Source organism: Medicago sativa, chromosome 3, assembly GCF_051527215.1.
Source record: "Medicago sativa cultivar Bolivia chromosome 3, Bolivia_mono, whole genome shotgun sequence".
In the NCBI taxonomy this organism is placed as follows: domain Eukaryota; kingdom Viridiplantae; phylum Streptophyta; class Magnoliopsida; order Fabales; family Fabaceae; genus Medicago; species Medicago sativa.
This window is the reverse complement of record NC_140751.1, coordinates 59477344-59499394: the sequence shown is the minus strand read 5'-3', so window position 1 is coordinate 59499394 and position 22051 is coordinate 59477344. Positions and strand designations below refer to the sequence as shown.

At 32.5% G+C, this 22051-nt stretch overlaps 1 protein-coding gene and 3 pseudogenes across 2 annotated transcripts; 1 reads left to right on the top strand and 3 right to left on the bottom strand.

Moving 5' to 3' along the window:
• Positions 1 to 451: 451 nt before the first annotated feature.
• LOC146938696 (uncharacterized) lies at positions 452 to 1394 on the top strand (annotated as a pseudogene).
• Positions 1395 to 5631: 4237 nt separating this feature from the next.
• On the bottom strand, positions 5632 to 10107 carry LOC146938695 (uncharacterized; annotated as a pseudogene).
• Positions 10108 to 10113: 6 nt separating this feature from the next.
• LOC146938694 (uncharacterized) lies at positions 10114 to 12334 on the bottom strand (annotated as a pseudogene). Its single transcript, XR_015033399.1, has 8 exons — positions 12236 to 12334; positions 12059 to 12149; positions 11679 to 11811; positions 11436 to 11593; positions 11227 to 11347; positions 10937 to 11137; positions 10679 to 10831; positions 10114 to 10282 (listed from the first exon to the last, which is right to left on the bottom strand). The product of XR_015033399.1 is annotated as an uncharacterized LOC146938694 (transcript).
• Positions 12335 to 12342: 8 nt separating this feature from the next.
• LOC146938693 (uncharacterized) lies at positions 12343 to 13143 on the bottom strand. Its single transcript, XM_085749674.1, has 4 exons — positions 12999 to 13143; positions 12614 to 12884; positions 12438 to 12528; positions 12343 to 12370 (listed from the first exon to the last, which is right to left on the bottom strand). Exons 1-4 carry the CDS (start codon positions 13137 to 13139, stop codon positions 12343 to 12345), a joined length of 531 nt encoding a protein of 176 aa, XP_085605800.1. The 5' UTR covers positions 13140 to 13143.
• Positions 13144 to 22051: the final 8908 nt, after the last annotated feature.

The window sequence follows — 22051 nt, the reverse complement described above, 5'->3', positions numbered from 1 at the left end:
ACTAATTTGTTTATATCATTTGTTAGATGGACAGGTGTAGGTTCAAGATACTACGAGAATCCAAGCCATGACACTATATCTTACAGAAAAAGTTTGATGACATACTAGAAAATCATGTAATATATCATTGATTTTTGAATTATGAGTTTATATATATATATATATATATATATATATATATATATATATTTTTTGAAGAATATATATATATATATATATATATATATATATATATATATATCAAAATTGTTAACCTTACCCTAAAACTTCTCTCTTGTGCCAGTTTAAATGGAGACCATACAAGAAAGTATCACACAATTTGCCTGAAGACTATTGGGATTGGACTGCAACAACTTACCTTATATGTTTTGACAAAGTTGAATGACATCCAACTGATAGGGTCAAGCTCCAATTTGGTTTGCCACAAGAAATACCAAGGGCCCCATAAGACATGCGGCAATTCCATATGTTGGACAAACGGTTCAAGACGTGGAACGAATCAAATGGTTTTCGCTTTCCACAAGAGAGCGAACATTGGGACAACCGACGGCGTTATACTTTACCATGCATGCGGCCAAGATCACTCACCCCAACTGATGCGTATATTGAGTGGTTGACAACCACATGTAACCCACGTCTAAGGATTTCAATTGACACAAAACTATCAGATTTAGATCCATACGAAGAAGAGCCGGAACATGAACCTGAAATTCACAACAACCAAACACCAATTCATGATGATTTTTGGGATCAAGACATTTTTTCTCAACTACAAGATCATCAATCCTAACAGCATACAACACAAAACATTCATGGTTTTGTAATGTATGAATTTCTCGACACCCCCCAACAAAATATCATCCAACCACCACCATATACCTCCCCGAGAAATGCATATGGGCCCCATTATCAGTCAACTTACCAACAAAATTCAATGCCAAACCATGGTTACAATGACCCAAACCAAGCTAGCACATCCAACAGCTACTACTTCTCCTATAATGACCCAAACCAAGCTGGACCGTCCAACACCAATTACCCCCCTACAACAACCCACAATACCCAATGTACACCAACCAAAACTACAACCACCCACCAACACCAACAAACCTACTATCTCACTTCTATCCGGCTTCGTTGAACTCCAATGAACAATTTCTGGATATGGGATGGCCAACAAGGGAACACGATATGTCGTTGTCGTTGGGTTATGGTAGTCAGATACAATCAACTACAAATATCAATGACGAAGACCAACATGACCCTCAAGTAAATCGCGGAAGACATCGTCGAAGACGAGGGTGTGGGACAGCAGGGCATTTATAATAATTGTAGATTTTATGGTATTTTATTTGTTATATAATTTTAATTAGTTTTTTTAAAATTAAGTTATTATTATTTTCTTTTTATGCATGCTAATACGTAAAACTATGCTTCAATTTTTTTTTGTCTTTATTATACCACTCTACTCCAAGTAGAGGGGAATTTAAATTATTTTTTAAAAAACCAATATATAGGACGCAAATCAAGGTTGCGGAGTATAAAAAAAATTCAAAATAAAAAAAAGAAAGTACCCCGCAACTCCAAGTAGAGGGGTACAATAAGGACAAAAATTTCGTCACTTTTTAGAGTACCCCGCAACCCCAAGTGGAGTGGTACCAGAGACACCTGAAAAAGTAGGGTATTTCTGCAATTTTCCGAAAAAGTATGGTATTTTTGTGTTTTTTGGCATAAAGTAGGGCATAAAAAAAATTTCTTGGCAGGCGATGAAAACCCATGTATGTACTTCGCAGAACCAATAGAAATCGATTCCTTCCAAGATAGTTGAGGAAAATTTGTCTAAGACTGTTTAGGTTGTAAAATTCTTTTAACTCACTCCATCCTTCTGTTATCAATTGATATGCATAGTTCTCATTGAAAGTTAAGTTGTGAGAGTTCCCTGAATGGTCAAGAATGTTCTAGGTTTCTCCGAGTTCTTCCTCAAAATCCTCTAGAAATTTAGGATTAATTTCATCGTAGTCCTTAATTGAAGAAATGTTGTTAGCAAGAAGATATAGAGTAATTTTATCTTTAACAAAACATATACAACCATTTTTAAAAGGATATGATAATGAATTCAATATATTCCTTTTTTTTTCACACTAAAATATTATCTAAAATTTGTCGTTATATATATTATTATCTTTCCTAGCGCGTGAATAACTTCAAAAACATGGATATTATTAATTAAAGAAATAATTATATGTATTATTACCTTTCCCGGTACATGAACAACTTCAAAAATGCCTAGTATTGGTCTTCTAATGACAATTCTATATGCAGCAATGTTAGAGAAATTGTTTTGATTTTTGGTATATAATGAAAGAATGGGATGAGTATTCTCTACAGGACCTCGTTATTTATAATGAGATATAAACATGTTGAATAGTAAGATATTTGATTGATGTTATTGTGCTACTGTTTTTCAAATTACATGCATTGGCTTGTTGGTGGCAGTCGTGTTACCTCAAATTTACCTACACAGATCACATGAATTCTGTAGGATACATCATGTCTTACAATGGTCATTCATTACCATGAAACTTTGTACCAAACAGCTATGAAAATTGGCTTACACACATACACAAGGATTTCCTTATCCTTAATTGTTTGTTGAGAAGTTTATCCAATCTAGTTTGGATTAATTTTTATATAGAAAATCTATCATAGATAACATTCAGTCAATATGGCCTATATCTTATCAAAATATCTGCAAGAGACTATCTTAATGCATCAAAGGAAAATATTACAGATTTTTTTGAGCTCTAATATAGAAGTCAAATGCGGCTGCGATATTGCGGATTTTGAATTTTCTGGTTGAATTTGATAGAAATTCTACTGCATCTCATCCTGACCAACAAAGCCTTTCCTAGATGCTTCTGCAATTTTTTGTAAAAGTGAGTTTGATGCAAACTCAATTCACAATTAACAGTAGATGAAGAATTCGATGTACATTTTACACGTTAAACTAAAGTACACATGTAAACAGATGCATAACAATAAGGTGTATGTAATTCAGTAATAATGAGATATGTTCAAGTTAAACAAAATATTTACACATTACTTAAATATGCAGTTTAAGTGTACTTGCAACATCTAAAATTTCAGTCCTAACTATCTTGTTACTTGCTGTGTGTGCTAAATCAGAAAAGTATATTCAACTCTTAGAGATCAACCTGAAATATAGCATGTGATATTGATACTTCAATTTTTCAACGATTCTTTGATTAATGCCTAATGTTAAAGCATCCAAAGGTAAAGTTGCAATTAGCAGTTTCAAGCATAAGGCCAAACAAAGCAGAGGCAGCAAGTGCACCAATTAGCCAAAATATGAGAGGATCATCCTTTGAATTCTTCCATCTTTAAAACAAAAAGAGGTGGCAACTGCTCACTGTGTGTCCTGCATAACTAAGTTATGGAAAGATAATTGTATTAGAAAATGATATTTATCATGTAATAACAATGTAAAATAAAATATTTAGAATTAAATATCTACTGATTAGATGCTAACCTCAGTTTACATTTCGAAGTACTTCTCTAAACACAACATTTGTTATATTAGATAGTCTCTTTTTTGATTTATCATGTATTAGTATTTTTAGACCTTCCTTGCTTTTGACTCTAGATAAAGCAACATATAATTGTCCATGGCTGAATACATCTTTAGGCAAGTATAAACCAACATGATCCAAGGACTGGCCTTGCGATTTGTTAATTGTCATTGCAAAAGATACAACAATTGGAAATTGCCTTCGCATAAGTTTGAATGGCCAGGGCGATTTTGAAGGTGATATTGACATTCTCGAAATGTATACTTGATTTCCAATATTATTTCCAGTTATAATTTTCGCTTCAATAACATGATTTGCAAGCCTTGTGATTGTTAATCGAGTTCCATTGCACAAACCTTCAGCTTGATCTAAATTCCTCAACAACATTATCGGTGTCCCAACTTTGAGTTTTATAGAATGATTAGGTAGTCCATATGTCTTATGACAATTAAGAAATTCTGGTGTTACCTGCTCATAGGCATCATTTTCATTTTCTTTGCTGCGATCTATTGAATCTGAATTTCTTTGCTGCGATCTATTGAACGGAACTGAAATATTCCTTTTCCTCTCATGTGTAACGAATGAGACATAAGTATTGATTTATCATATTATTTTTTGGAAAAAAAATATGAATAAGTGAATTACCTGGAATAAGATTCAAAATGTAATTGTTGATATCATCAACAACCTGAATGGTTGATGCTAATATGGCCCTATTTCTCAAGAAATCTCCGTCTTGAAAATTTTCCAACAAATTTGGATATGTGCTTTGTACAATTGCTTCAATAGGATCTGTAAAATTTGATATTAAAAGTTCATTTGGAATCTCAATATCATTGTAACCATCATTTCCTTCACCCAATTTTCCATCTCCAACCTTCAAAATCCATTCAGAAAATCTTTTTGTATCCTCTGAACTTTCTGCCTGACCATTCAAAAGACGCATGTTTTTTGTTAATTTCAATACCTGGCAGTGGTTCCAAATATATGAGGCATTTATTGTAGAATGGATGATATCAAATCTATTTCCTCCTGGCACTACTGGTAGTATTTGTCTAAAATCACCTTTAAATACTACAGTTTTTCCCCCAAAGATAAGTTTTGAAGGTTTTCCTCTTACACTCATAATATCCTTCAATGATTTATCTAAAGCCTCAAAACAAAAATTATGCGCCATTGGAGCTTCATCCCATATAATTAACTTTGTTTGCTTCAAAAGTTCAGCCAATTCAGTTCCTTTTTCTATGTCAGAGATTGATGATTGAAGTGTAGGAACAAGAATTTTGAGTCTTGAATGCGCAGTCCTCCCACCTAGTTGTAATAAGGCAGCAATACCACTTGTTGCAACATTGAGAACAATATCTCTTCTGGACCTTAAAGTTGCAGCCAGAGTATTCCACATATATGTTTTACTAGTTCCTCCATAACCATAGAGGAAAAAGACTCCACCTTTTTCATTTGTCGCTGCTTCCATGATTTTATTATAAATTTTTTTTGTTCATCTAACATAAAAACAGAAAACACAAAAATTAATTCTGTATTAGTTTGATTTTTTTTTTTAAATAAATCCAAATAAGATAGATATCATTCTAACCTGTAAGAGATCCAAACAATTGCTCAAAAACTTGTTTTTGGATAATAGGATTATAATTTTTTTCATCGTATATCAATCTATTTCCCAAAAAATCAGGAACATAACCACTTGGATATGGCATGCATTTGAACTGTCTTAAGCTTCTTCTGTTGGATTGCAAATGCTTTTCAATCTCAGTGAGGGTTAAATTTTGCAATTCTTCATCCGTCAACAATAAATCTGCAATAAAATACCACTACATGAATAAATGAATGCAATGATAAACTAACATGGATGAACTGAAATTTATTTGAAAATTGTACCTCGGTTTCGCAACAATTTCCTTTGATTATAAAGAATGCCATCACAAAGCAATCTCCATGACTTTTCCCATACATGATTAGGCCTATCCATTGATCCAGACAATAGCATACACACAAAAAGTTTTCTTAAAAAATAACCTGAACCTCATATAGATGCTTCTTTTATTGCTTCGATGAATTCCCTATCATCTTCTAAAAATCCCAAGGCAAAACACACTTCTTGGAAAGTAAGATATTGAACTCCTTTAACAAATTTCAGATCCTTATAGCATCTTGGTCCCTTAGCAACAGTCAATATCATTCTTAGATAATATGACTCTCCAGCACTTTGAGGCACCCACACAAGTCTTCCAATTGTGTAGCCTTTTTTCCTGAGGTTTCCACAATCTTTTTTTTTTACATAAACAAACGTAGAAACAAATTTTACATAGGTTAATAATCTTACTTCAGGGTACAACTTATTTGCCTCCATCCAAGAAGTGAACATTGATTCAGTTACACTCGCCCTAAGCAAAACATCACCAATTTGCTCATGATCTTTATAGTAAACACAATTTTCACCCTCATCGTGAAAGAATAACCTCTCCACAGCAGGCTTTCTACCATGTATTGAATAAGAAAATATTCTCCAACATGCCTCACTTGCTGAAAGATATCTGCAAGTAAGATATTCTTTTATTTCATCTAATCTGGTATGTTAAGAAGATGAGGTCTGGTCTTCAACTGGCTCAATCATAGCACCAATCCTATCTGAACCCTTATTAATATACTTAAACAAATATTTAATTAAGGAACTTTGATTGCACCATTCCATATTGATGTGAGCCTGATACTTGAGAAGCATAGTTGGATTATGTGGAACAACATGTGAATTGTTAAGAAGAATACATGCCTTCTCTATAGCACGACCATTTTTTCTTCTTCTGTAAATAGGGAATCCTTCCTGATCAACAATTGTCACTGACTGGAATTTCTTAGGATAGTATTTAGAGCATTTCCCATCTCTCATGCAAGGTGAGTTTCCATTTGCTAAACCACATGGACCATGAACCATGTGTGCCTTAACCAAGTTGTACAAGTCTAGTTCTTTTACAGGATCAGGTATTTCTGCAGAAATGATTCGGTCGATACCATCTGAAGTAGGATACTTGTTTGAAGGATGAAAGAAAAGTAGAATATTCGCATGAGGTAATCCTCTTTTTTTGAAACTCAATTGTATATATATCTGTTGAAAAAAAATGGAACTATTGAGATAAAAATATAATTAAGAAAAGGATAAAACAATAAAAGTAATAAAGTTAGAGAAATCTTACATGCCAAGACTTTTCCCAATATTGCCTTCTTTGTCAAATCCGACATCAGTTGATCAAATTTCATCTTAAAGATCCTTGCCACAATGTCGGGCCAATCGTGTGCTCTTTGACGCAAAGGAGTCAGCAATCTTACGATCTCTGGCCATTTGGGGTTACATGTAAAGGTAATGAAAAGATCGGGAAACCCAACTTTGCTGCATATAGCCACTCCATCAAAGTAAAGTTGATCCATAAATCGGCGGCCTCCAACATAAGTGGACGACAAAACATATCTTTTTTCTTTGGTTGATCTCAAAACATTATTCTGCTGACCTTCGTCATTAAGATTCTTGTATTTCGAAACTCTAAGCTTTCTTTGATTCTTCCTAAGCCAACTCAATTTTTCTGCCCCCAACATTGTGAAACCATCCACCAAAAATTCTAGAAACACCCTCCTTGAGGATAACAATGTTTTGGCCTCAAATAACCTCATATGAATTCTATATGCAAGCCACTCTCTAATTGTTAACCTATTATGTTTGTTGACATCCATAACATCATCACCTTGTTCAGTTTCTCTGTGCGCAATATTAGGTCTATATCCATCTTCTCCGTACGGGAAAAGTAATGGATACTGATAAGCAAGATAGCTAGCATGAAATTCATCAATCCTTTGCAATTGACCACCTTGAGCTTGAATAATAATATCCCTTTCTTCAGCATCACCAACATCTCCTACAATTAATGCAGCAACTTCGGATACAGTTGGAAGATTGTAAATTCAACCATCCGTTTTCCTATCCGATATTAACCTAAGTTTAAGGTCAGGAACATGTACATCAGAATTTAATCTTTCCCTTGCCATCTTGAAACACTTTGCAAGAGTGTTTTTCTCATACAACATCTTTTATAAATTTTCAACAATTGTAGGATCAATATTTCTGTTGTTTCTGCAAAGAATGCATAAATATTTGCAAATATTAGAACATACACTAACAATGTATTTGGCTGCAACTAAATTTCAAATAAATCCTAATATTAGCTTACACCTTGAATTCGATTTTGTATTTCATTTTCTGTGTCATAGATGTAAAGCTGACCAAACCTAGGAGGCTCTCCATTTTTTGCCAACATGCTGCCAATCCTATGACAAAATTGACCTTGAATTCTAACTGTAGGGGGTCCTTTTCCATTATTAAAACTGGAATCAAATTTAGCTCCAGGTGATGTGAATGCAAACATCATGTTATACGTCTAATCTGACTAAGAAAATTTTTACTCTCCGGAGTTTCATAATCAAACAACAAATGCCTCAAAAACTCAGGAGGTTCTGGCAATGTTGGCTGCTGAACTTTTCCCTTACGACAACACAAATAAAACTTTCGATTTTGAGAGTGTTTGCTTTTCACAAGTCGTTCGTTATACCACAAACATGCTCCATAATAACCGCACTCATGTAAAGGATCTCCAAGATCTACATAGCTCGCTACATATCACAAAAATAATGATTCATTAATTAATCGTAATTTTTTAAAATTTGATGAAGTAGATGTTTAAATAGTATCTTACATCGATAAGACGATTCAGAATCGTGTCTTTCCTCAAATTGTACGTGTCCATCATCATCTTCACTGGTAGAATCATAGTTGCTGCTAGACTCTAAAAAATCAAAATCTTAATTTTAATTAAATCATCTCAAACACCAAAGTAGATTTCAATAAATAAGGTCAAACATTTGATTACCTGAAATTTCCCATAGATTATAATCAGAATCAGTTTCATCTTCACTTTCAAGATCGTTATCAATCTGTGACAAAAAGACTTGAGAAACAGGTTCACTAACCGAATCTTGCATAACCATCTTTGATACATCACCATGACATCCAAAATTGTCCATCAGTTTTTTTTGAGGTTGACTAATGGTTTGAGATTCATCAAATGCATAAGGTTGAGATTGTGTTGGAGTTGACAAAGCCTCTTCAACAGAACAACTTCCATTAACATTTTTCAGACGATGGTTGGAGCTTCTCTTTTCATGATGCTCCGCAACTTCAATCTCACGCGAATGTTTCCGTTTCAGACTACCTGCATTATTACCATAAATTGTTTGATTGAGAGACCTGAACTTAACCTATCAGCATAAATTATACAATGAGTTATCTTGATTGGATTCTGAGAACTGAGAGACAATTTGCTCAAAATCCATTGCTCTTGACGCTGAACGAATATTGTCTTTAGGACTACCAGGACCCTTTCTTGTCTCCGAGACATTACTTTGATTGCGAGTAATGTAAGACAGATCTATCTCAAGCTGACTATTGCTTTGAGACTCGTTTAATGCATAAGATTGAGATTGCACTCGACTTTCTAAAGCCTTTGGAACATAACAACTTCCATCAACATTCTTCAGAAGATGGTCTACGCTTCTGATTTCATCATGTTCTACAGTTTGAATCTCACACAGATGTTTCCGTTTCAGACCACCTGCATTATCAACATAAATTTTTTAAATCAAAGAGTTGAACCTACATTGTTAGCATAAATTATATAAAGAGATACCTTAATTGGATTCTGAAAATTGAGAGACAATTTGAACATAATTCATTGCTCTTGACACTAAACCAATATCACTCTTCGGTCTACCACGCCCCTTTTTTTGCCTCCGACCTCTTCACTTCTATTTCGTGAACCATGGATCCTCCTACCGAAAAAAAGAGTAAAGAAGATAGTAATCAGAATTTCAGCAAACACAAAAAATTGAATACATAGATATCACTATAAATGATTGAGAAACCAAAAAAAAAACAAATTTTTTAAATCAATCTACGATAAAAATTATAGTTTTTTCAATTAATGAGGTCACATAAAGAATTAAAGCAAACCAAGTAATCTACAAACTACAAAAGAATCAATAATAATTATTGTATCCAAAATCTTGAATCGAATTCAACTTTTCGAAAAATCTCTCCTATCAACTCAAAAATATTAGAATCATCGAGAGCAATCCTTTTATATGTCCCAAAAAAAATGAAATCAATGTCGTTTGAATAAGAATGATACGAAAATGAAAAATCTTTCCTATCAACTCAAAAAAAAATTCATCCAAATTTTGCACTTTGTATTGATAAAATACCAGCAATTTTAATCTGATATCCAAAGAGTTTAGTATTAGATGTAGTTAGCTAATTACAAGGATATCGACACGCAAGAAGAAACCAACTTAAGCTCATGCAACTTATGTAATCATACAAAGTCAGCTGTAGCAAGTTGGGACTTAATATATTACAAACCACCAAAAATTCCATATATGTTGCATAATGATCAGCCATTCCACGAAACTTAAAACCATTATAGACAATAGATCAAACTACTTTGCAAAATACAGTGGCAAATCTTCAAAAAGAAAGCCAAAGATAAAACGGATCACTCCTTCTTCATGCGTTTGGCCGGATGCCCTTCACATTTCCCAGTAGACAAACATTTCGCAACATTGCAGCTCCCAACCTGATGCAAACCAAATAGCTATCATAAATCACAAAACACTAAAAAAACCAACCCTTATATCATATTCACAACATTGAAGTAAGATACCAAAATAATCAATTTAGGTTATCACAAGATGAACATCTGAGAGAAAAAGTGGATGAATTGATTGAAATTTTATTTTGATGCATGAATACAACAATTAATCTCTTATTTATGATACCTCACATTTTATCATAACTGATGATTTAGTAACTATATTTTGATAGAAGTTATGATGTAATATTTGCACCTTCTTAATTCAGCACCCCCTCATTAAGAAACCTCATCCTATCCTTATTTAAATAACTTACACGTCTATTTGTTTGCTATTCTATGCATGGATTAAAATCATTTCAAAGAATAAATTTGACAGACCATGAGAGTGGAATCTGAGTTCAAACATTCAGCAGAAGAAACAACGTTCTCAACTTTCACTGATTGAGGAATATGAATACCTCTCGAACATTCAATAGAAGCACTCATCTTTTTAGGATCAAATGGAAGGGTTGTATTATTGCGAACAATACTCTATAACAATACAGTCAATAACGAAACATAAGCCCAAAATAAATAAATAAATAAATAGACCGAACAATTGTAGATGGAATGACACAAAAGACAACCGCAACGAACCTCATTAACCTTCTGCACCTCCGGCCGTATCTCATCAGAATGAAGATGAGCCTTAATTTTCTTAATAACAGCTTCATCACGTGAAAACACATTCACAGATGCCTGATGATAATACGGTTGATACTTTACACGCAACGCAAATTCAATCTCAAGCAACTTGTCTAGAACTTCAGGATATATATTAGGATCATCCTCACCAACCTTCATAAACAAACACAACATCAAAATTTATAACACCTATAAACAATATTAAAAGAAGAACTAAAACTAAATAATACAAATAGATTAACCTCTTGCATTGACTTTCTAATAGCATCAGCAACAACACCAAGAATCTGAAAGCATTCCTTGTCCCAAAATACAAATTCAGCCTTATGACCATCAAACACCATTATCACAACCACCTTATACCTAGTAGAACAAATACATTTATAAATATTACTCAAATACATTGAACAAAAAATCATCGGTTAATCATAAAGAAGTTTAGATGGACAACCTAGTCAGCGGAACTTGAACTTCCTCCCCACAGGAGCATTTGTAGCTCGCACCACCCGACTTTGAAGCTTTGGTACATTTAGTGCAGGTTTCATAATACCATCCATATTGATTAGGATTGAACTTAAGTGTCTTCCCAACAGTAATACAAAAGGTATCCTAACATAAATCAAAAAATGAAATTAAAAAAAACGTATAATTAATCAAACGTGTAAAAATATATTCATCTTTAAATAAAACTCACCTTAACGAAATCTCTAAACTCAGCAATAGGTTTAACAGTAGAGAGATTCGAAAACTCATCATAGTTAGAACGTTGTGAAGAGGTTGAAGCCTGACATAAACTCTGACCAAAGCTATGACCTTGAGCTTGAAGACTACAAAGTACACAAAAAATATTAAAAAACATCATAAAAAAATAAATAAAATCAACGACAATAATTTCGACGAAAGAAGAGTTAGTTGTCAAAGGCATCATTTTTGTGCAAGAGAACAATAATTTAGGAATCTTTAAAATAAAAAATCATCATCTTGAAAACAAAATGAATGCAATAGAACCACCAAATTAAATACTATTGACCACATGATGCTAGAAACATCATTCACATAAGAAAAGAAACTTACCTAGCTCTAAACGCCTCAAAAACTGGATGCTTCAAATTAATAAGCAACTTTGAACCCGACCAATTGTTGCAAAGATTTGGCTTACCATTATCTACAAAATAATAACCAAACAATGAACAAAAACAAAATGACACACATGAAAAAACAACAAAAATTACAAGTGTGCAAAATATTAACCTGCAAGCTTGCATTGAGCGTGAGTTAGTATCAAAGCAACTGCCCCTCTATCTTTCCGCTAAATGTCATCAGTTCCACAGAATATCTATCCCATAAGGTTACATCCATCAGATTTCCACTACATCATCAAGGACACTCTCAGATTAATACCAAATGCAAAAAAAGGTCTATAATGTAACATAAAAAAATCAGAAAGTCATACCTTTCATCCTTCAGCACAATATTAGTGCAAGGTTTTTTTCCATCACCAATCACTGTTGTCTTACCAATCTCATGAATGACACCAATGATTTCTTAAAAAAATTAGGAAATAATCAGTAATGTCATAATCCAAAAAAAAAAGGAAGAAATTTAAACAATAACGAAACAAAAATATACCATATAAAACATAAGTTTTAAATACCCCTTCTCCAATCTCCTTAAATGACTTAAATCTAAACTCATGAGAAGGAATGTCAGTGAGCTTATCATTCCTTGTGACCTTTGTACCATCACCAAATACCAACTTAAAGGGATAATCCATAGGCTTGAACGAAACATCATTATCGAACACAAGACAATTGTGCAAAACATAAGTCTGGTTTTCTTCGATCAATGACTTCAAACGCTGAAAGTCTGCCTGTCGAGTTATGGCATGAACTCTGTCACCCTAAATTCACAAAGAAAAAGAAAAGATACAGTTAAATTCAAATCAACAAAATCAAACAACAAAAAGGAACAATAAAAAATGTCCACTCGACAAATCCGAGGTAATTTCCCCAACCTTTGCATCACCGATTATAAGTTCGAGATATTGACGACCATTGCTAGCAGTGACGGTCCGTAAGTCAAGAACTCTAAAGCCAACTTTACAAACATCTACGTCCTTTTTCAGATCCTTGATAAAGCCAAATCCCCGAGACATGGAGAACTCTGTACAAAAATACAGCAAAACGGATACAACAAAAATGCATATCACAAATTCATTACAATGTCAAAACGATAAGCATATGAACCAATAGGCCTTCAGGTAACACGCTTAGCAAATTTTCAACTAAGAATAACCTCAATGTATGCAAGAAAGTTAATCAACTCCATATTAACAAACTTTCAAGTAAGAATCACTCAATCAATCTAATGCTAATGCAAAAGCTAACCAAAGATCCAAAACAACGAATTATAGAGAAAAGCCATATGGTTACTTGCTCTCAAAGTCACCAATCAGATCACAACAACTTAAGATTTTCAGCAAATTTTCATGTAACAATCAGTTCAATGTATCCAACAATGTTAACCAAGACTATACCATCAAATTTTTAAGCCTCAGATTTTAACAATTCAAATCAATCAATTTTATGCAACCAAAGTGATCCAATGGCATCATTATAGTTAACTTATTTAAAAAATGGAGGATTCTTTTTTTCCTTATACACCGTGACAAAAAATGTGAATTTATAGTTAAATCTATGGCAGGAAACACTTTTTAATAATCAAATTGTAATTGTCACAACACATATACAAAACATGTATTTTAACCAAGCATATAAACTTGTTTTGAACACCTTTGAAGCATAGCTCTCACCACCCCCTTATTTTATAGACTACAAATGGACAAACTTGTTTGGAATTTGAAAATTCACCTCTTGGAGAGAATAGACACATATTTGGTTTGGTTTGGTGAAAATTTCTATGATCATGAATTTTTATGACATTGCTGCACAAATTTGGACAAATCTCTATAGCTTAAAGAAAACTTCTATATCAAAACCATTTCACCAACTCATAAAAAGAAATCTCAAATGGACATTATATTTAATCCCAAACCAGCTATGAAAAACAACTTTCTTCCCAAACCAAACCTATTAAAAGTAAACATATCAAGATGTATTTAATCCCAAACCAGCTAATGATAGCAAATTTCTCATGATTTTAATATTGTTATCAAAATTAGCCAAAATAATCATGACTTTACCAACATTCATCCAACTTCATAGAAAAATCAAACCTTTGAGAATGACCTTACAACATCATAAATTATACTAAACATGAATACCAGAAAATCAAGATATTAGAATTTCAAGTCATTTTCCGCCAATGATTCACCCAAACACTATCTTTCACCCAAATTTTGTATCAAACACATTATAACCTCATTCTGAGACAAACACTATCTTTCACCCAAATTTTGTATCAACATACTATATCAGTTTTTAACACCTTAGACACAACATTCCGAATCCTTATCATGCAGAATTCAACTCCAACAATTGGCTTTATACTCTATATATACAACAAAGCCAGAAAACCAAGCAAACTTAGATATAAACACTTATTTGAATCAAAAACCATAAACAAAAAACAACAGCTATAGCAGTACTAAATCAACAAGCATATTCACCCAAAGAAGTTAGCAATAATCTCACTGGTTTCAAAAAGAAATAACAAAATTATGATTCAATAGCAAACAAAAATAACACAAACAGCAACCAAATTTTTAAAATTACTTAGTCATCAAGAAAATGATATCCATGGCCATCTTTAACATCAATTGATCACAAACACTGATTCAAATGACTTAAAATCTTTTTATTTGCTATTTTAAATCATAACAAACTTCCATAGCCAACATGCATGCATGAAAAAGGATAACAAACACTAAAGCAATAACATCAAAGGATATTTCAAATTAAACCTAACTTGGAAATGATATTTTTGAATTTCACATATCAGCAGATTTTCCAAAATAGCTTAATCACAGCTTATTGCTTTTGTCTCAAAATTTTGCAATTGTCTCAAACATGAAACCAAAATCAAGTAAAAAAATACCTAAAAACATATAAATCAATTTTAAAAAACATTATCCAACATTCATTAAAAAAACAAAATAAAACAAACAAGAATATCAACAAGCAATTAACATTCATTAACAAACCCTTATGCTTGATGACCAAGAAACCTGCAGAAGAAAATGAAAAACATACTAAGTACAAACCCAAAACAACAAAAAACGAAAAACAGAACAAAATCAGAGAAAAATTAAAAAAATCTAAGAAAAAAATGACATGCAGAGCAATCAAAAGCAAAACACAAACCTTTATGCTTGATGGCAAAGAAACCTGAAGAAGAAGATGAAAAACAGACTTAGAACAAAACCAAAACACAAAGAAATGAAAAAAAAACCACAAAACAGAGACATGCAAAACGATCAAACAACAACAACCTTTCAACAACAGAGAACCGATGGCGAAAGAAAAAGAAATCAGACTCAAGTGATAGGTATGTGGTAATGGGAATCAGAATGAGAATTGAAATCGTTTGCCTCCATATATATATATATATATATATATATATATATATATATATATATATATATATAGGGGAACATTGTTCCAATTACCAAATGACGAAAATACCCCCACAAGGGCAAAATGGTAAAAAAACGGACATGGATTGTCCTATATAGTTTAGTAGATTGAAATATAAGTAGAGAAAAGTTAAAATCAAATAACTCATGCATTTGATGACTTTACACAAAAAATTGAAATTGAAATGAAATGGAAGAAGATAACAAGGAGAAGAGTTCAAACCCAAATTGAAATTGAAGTTGAGAAACTCAAAATGTTAATAGAAGCAGATAATCTTTTTACTGAGAGATCCTGAGCGAAATCAAAGCAGATCGAAGTACATATGATGTATTAATCGAAGTAGATATTGAGCGATTGAAATCGAAGTAGATATTTTGTGCTCTTCAAGTTCTATGGTTTCTTGTGAGCAAAATGAATAAACGAAACTACTCTGAAACAATTAGAGTTATTGTTAACTGCAAGCATAATAATACTTCTACTCAAATGAGTACTACTTTTTCTTTTGAATTGTATTAGTAAAAATAGTACTACTTCCATTCCAATCTTCAATACAAGTATCATAGAAACTACTCATTTGATATTTTCTGCCATTATCAATCAAGATTTATAAAACTAAATTCCTAACAGCAAACAACCATAATCACGATAGAAAAGAAAAACAAACTACTCATGCAGTTATCAAATATGAAAACCAACCTAAAAGAAAAAGCGAAAAAAATGAAATCTTCACTTTCTAGTGTAAGCATTTGTAGATCACCAGTAAGAATTCATCCAGTGCATTCCCTTGCATTGTATCATTCGATCTTGGTCCTCCTTATTTCCCTAACGCTATGCTCTCTTTCAAATTCTTTGGTACTTGCACACACACATACACACACACACACACACACACACATATATATATATATATATATATATATATATATATATATATATCAATTAAGGTTCACAAAACCTAGAATTTAAACTCTAGAATAGAAAGGCCATGACAAAGACATAAATGAATAAATTTATGTTTTCAGACTACAAGAAATCTTTACAGAAAGACATATGAAGATTTCAGAAGAATATACTTTACATTATAGGATGTAAATGAAGTAAACAAGTGTTCCAACCACAATTGAACATTCAAACCAACCAACTGAAACATGAAACAGATGTGAACAAGGCCTTAGTCGCCACTAACATACATATACATATAAACAACATATAATGGGTCCAACATCAAAGTCATATTAAAAATTTTCCTAGAAAGTTGGAACAGGTTCAAATTCTAAAAGATGCAGGATAAAACAGAATTTCCGTAACATCTATGAGAGAAAAGTATGACCAGACAATCAAATGACTTGCGGGGGGACCAATCCCACCGCCCACTTGCAGGGGCCCCGTTCTAAGCCAGATTAAAGCTCTGTATGGACTTGCCTACCGAAATTGACACTAGAGAGAATCGAACTTGAGACCTTGAGAGGAACACACTCCAAGATTCCAAGCCAACCACTAGGCCAACCCCAAATGGGTTCAAACACTAATATTATTGATAGTTTTTTCAACTTAGATAGATATACTTTTTTTTTATAAAAAAAAAAGAGATATGATTTATTTGTTTTATATTTTAGATAAATATTAATATTTTATTTAAGGGTTAATATGTGTTTACCCCCCTGTAAAAAATTTTGTTTGAATTACACCCTTGTAAATTTTTTTTTTCCGGAAAACACCCCTCCCCCCTCCAACTCAGCAGATTCGCTGACGTGGCGCTGACTTGGCTTTTTTTTTCATTTTTTATTTTTTTTAAAATGCTACGTCATATTTTTTATTTAAAAATATTTAAAAATAAATTTTAAAAAACAAAAAAATCCAAAAAATAATAAAAAAATTTAAGTTTTTTTTTCCAAAAATTTAAAAAATTGAAAAATAATTTTAGAAAAATCCAAAAAAACATAAAAATATTCAGTTTTTTTTCCAAAAAATTTTAAAAATCGAAAAATAATTTTTTGAAAAAATAAAAAATTCCAAAAAATCATAAAAATATTCAGTTTTTTTTACAAAATTTTAAAAATCCAAAAAATTCAGAAAAAATATTAAGATTTTTTCCGAAATATAAAAAAGCAGAAAAATAGTCATATTTTTTTTTCCAAAAAATTTAAAAATCGAAAAAAATTAGATTTTTTTTCAATCGAAAAAAAATCGAAAATTATAGGTAATGTGCTAATGTGTATAAATTACGAACGTTAATTTTTTTTTAAATAAATTTTGATTAAAAAATTATTTTGAGTTTTATTAAAATTATAGGTATAGATATTTTGCACTTTCATATTATGAGGAACTATATTTATCTTTTTTAACGTGACCAATAATATACAAATATAATATAAATTCATATATTTTGGAATGACATCAACAACATTCTCATATGCAAATTTGTTTAAGTGAATAATTGAAAATGAAAAAAACCTACCCAAAATAATGCATCATCTTTGTATATAGTATAAATAACACAAAAACTAATATCATATTTGTACCAGACGTTAAAGGAGTCAAATAAGCGTGTTTTGTTCCAGACGTTATTTTAAATAATTAATTTCGAGACAACATTTGTTTTTCGGCTCGATACTTGTAAGGCCCGTTTTTCCCATGTAATATAAAAACTAAAAAACACAGCTAGGGCTGCTCATTCTGTATTGACTTTTCAGAAAATAGAAACCTTAAGGCAGCCGCTTGCTATGGAGAACTAATCTCTCTTTCGATCCATTGGTGAGAGAACTTTGTTGTTACTCTTGAGGTTCGGTTTTAATAGCAATTTGTTATGTTTATGCTGATCATATATCAATTTTTTTGTCTCTCTTATGTGTATGAATTTGGTACAATTGATGCTTAATTGTTCTGTTTCATATTCATACCATTGAGATTGTTCGAATTAATTCATCGCTTGTTTAAATTAATTTGAACAGAAAACTATATATGCTTTTTTCACTTGCAAAAAGGGTTGATCGAATCTTGTTATGATATTAACTTTGTTCTTGGTGACGCTTGATCATCACCATAGTTAGTTGAACACGTATGATGCTTAATCAAACGAATTCTATATAAAACTGATTTTCGCTTGTTAAATGAGTTTTATAATCAACCAAAGCATAAACTCTTAAACAAATATTCTCTGAGAACCTGTGATAGATGATAAACAAAGTTTCCTAAAACCAATAGATTGCTTTTCTATTAATTGAATTCATCATCCTATTTACTGTTCTTTACAACAAAACAAAAACCCCCAATTTATATTTTTGAATTCATAGTTGTTGTTCTTGTTATTGGTAATTGTTAAATCAGAAATCCTCGAGAGACGACCAAGGTTAACTACCTTGTACTACTTGTTTTAAAATACTTATTTTTGATCGTGCACGACATCGATCAAGATTCTATCGCAATTTTAACCTCATTTTTAAGTTATAACAGACAACACAATCAATTACAAGTTTGAACAACTATGTTCTAATTAACTCTGTGGGGGTATGCATAGTATTAATAGTACTAACAACATGTGATTTAAACTAGTAGTAAATCGGGTGGGGCTATGCATGATATTTGTAGTATTAAGTAACATGTGATTTATATCAATAGTAAATTGTATCTGGTCATGCATGGTATTAGTTGTAACGCCTAATATGAAAGTGTCTAGAATATTCAAAAGAGCGTTATATCTGATATTGGATACATTAATATTTACAATACTGAAACGACATTATGTCAAGAATTTAGATACAAAACATCCAAGCCTTATGTTACATAATACATTTAAACTTCCAAAAGAAACTTATACACAAAAAGTCCATGTAACATGTCTTATAATTATACATATGCATCCTTAAGTCCAACTTCAAGAAAGATTCCATGATCACACGGTCAATCCAAAGCTTTTTCCTTACCTTTACCACGAGTAACCTGTGAACCTGAACAAATAATGAGAGGGATGAGACATAATGCCTCAGTGAGTTCTATCTAGCCCTAGGCTAGTGATAACCTCGGGGAAAAACCTATGGTTATCACGTGTCTAAAATACAACCTGCCGGTTGATTATACGTGTGTGGTTTTGCTTGTCTAGACGGTAGTGCATACTAGATCCGTCATAACTTTCTTCTTAACTTTTTATAGGTCTATTTTCCCATACGTGTCAAGGCGGATGAGGGGAACCTAAACCGCTACGCCAAGATTCGCTCTAGGTACCAAGGCCTAAACTATACATGATCACGTTATGATTCTAAGCCGAACGATTAAGGGAAGACCTAAGATCGTTGTCGGCATAACTTCTTAATCTTGCTTACTTCTAAACTTGTACATAATAGACGTCGCCTTACATACCTAACATAATATAAGTGTTCAAATATTAAGTTAGAGGTTAGCGTTGAACAATCAAGAATATCTGAATTCATTTTACGGATTAGTCCCGGGTGGAGTAACCCCGGAAGTTAATCCCTTACTACCGGTAAAATGCCTAGCAAAGGCGTACCAGACTCCCTTAGTGTGCGGGTCCCTTACGGCTTACCCCATTTCCCTTGGAGAACCTTTTGCACCCAACCTTGGAAGGTATACAAAAGACACGACACCTTTACTTCCTTAATGGTCTTGACCATATATGATTCTTGTCTTAGCTTATTTACTTGAACCTCTTGTGATAAAGATATAAAATCGTCACATCTTAGCATAAACAATTCTATGAAAAACTATCTAGCTTCTTGACAAACTATGTCGAGTCTCTACGTTAAATCCCATTCTTAATATAATTCGCTACCCAATTATAAATCTATAACTTCTCTCGTATGCCTTGCCTTATTATACCAATTAAATACTAGCTTCTCATTAAAGAAATCATTTTAAAACCTATGCCTTGGAGTCTTGATTTGAGGGGTTATTGTTAAAAAGATCGCTTAAAGAAAACCGCTCGAGAAACGCCTGAACCACCCATGACGAGCAAAACAATGAGGTTCCCCCATTGTTTGCTCACCATGGCGAGTAATGTTGTGTGGGAGGCGAGCTCCTGCTCGCCACTGCGAGTTGGGGGCGAGTAAACCCCCAGTTCTGGAGGTCTAGCTCGCCTTGCAAGCTCTCTGCTCGCCGTGGCGAGTTATGACAGTCCAGGACTGTCAAAAATGGTGTTTTTCACTCAAAAACCTCAAATCCAAGCACCCCAAAGCTTATGATGACTCTAGTAATCATTTGGAACCTGAAAAACAGTCTTTAAGCAAGTATTCACAAGTATATTGGTACAAGACATAAAAAGGGGTAACTTTCTTTATGAGTAAACCCCAGAAATATATGTAGTTTTCTTACAAGCTTAACACACATAATCCCATGATTTGAACTAACTAAGAACTCACCTCAAGATGATTTGAAGATAGGCTCACAAGCTCAAGCCTTTGACAACAAAGTTTATCAACAAAACCCTAGATGGAGAAACCTTTGGTAAAGCTTGTTCCAACTTTCTTGCTAACAATCTTAGCCTAACCTCTACCCTAGAGAAGGATTGGAAGATGATTTGAGAGAAGAATCAAGTTGAAGAAAGAGTAGTGGTAACAATTCTTAGAGAGAAGGAAGAGCATGAAACTTTAGAAAACCTAGAGAGAGAGAGTGAGGAAAATATTATGAAGGTTATGCCCCAAAACCACATAAATATCTCCTCCACGTGAAATTCCAAAAATAACCCTTGCCTTAAACACGCGCATTTTATTGTTATCAGATATTACATCAGTTCCTAATAAGCGGGATATTACATTAGTAGTATTAATAACATGTAGTTTATATATATATAGGGAATTAAAATTTAATTATTCACTATCACTTTCATATAAGATTTTTATCTATATCTTAAAAGTATTGTTAAACTCAAGATTATAATCTATAAAGGTTAGTTGATTATTATGCTCATTTCTGTAACAATGTTTTTAATCTATATAATTGAGCTCATGTCCTTTATTCTATTTCATAATATACACTTTCTCTGTCTTTTCAAATATATAATTGAAACTAAACCAACTAATAAAATACGGTGTGTAATATCTATGACTCTAGTTAAACATCATTACTAACAAGATTCTCATAAATTGTGATTACTCAAATTAAACACTAGTGTTAACAAGGTGCATAACATTCATGACTCTAATTTACAATATTATTAATACATTGAGTAAATTAAACAACATTGTTAACAACATTTTTAGAAATCGTGATTACTTCAACAAGATTGGTTAACAAGGTGCAGAATATCTATGATTCCAATTAACAGTTGTCGCATCATTTTTCGGACTGGTCGAAGGCCATTTGATTTGGCGCTTGACCCACTTTTGATTTCACGACTGAACATTTAATTCTTTTCAAAAGAAAGTGGAAAAAGGTTCAAATACCACATTTTTAGGGATTAAGGGTTCGGGGGTTGGTTATATTTAGGGAAGGTGTTAAGCACCTTAAATATTCGTAGTAC

Coding starts and splice junctions, on each gene's coding strand:
- LOC146938693 (XM_085749674.1), bottom strand. CDS start 13,139: ATGTCTCGGGGATTTGGCTTTATCAAGGATCTGAAAAAGGACGTAGAT. Junction 12,529..12,613: donor TAAAACTTATGTTTTATATG/GTATATTTTTGT, acceptor AATTTTTTTAAG/AAATCATTGGTGTCATTCAT. Junction 12,371..12,437: donor ATTGTGCTGAAGGATGAAAG/GTATGACTTTCT, acceptor TTAATCTGAGAG/TGTCCTTGATGATGTAGTGG.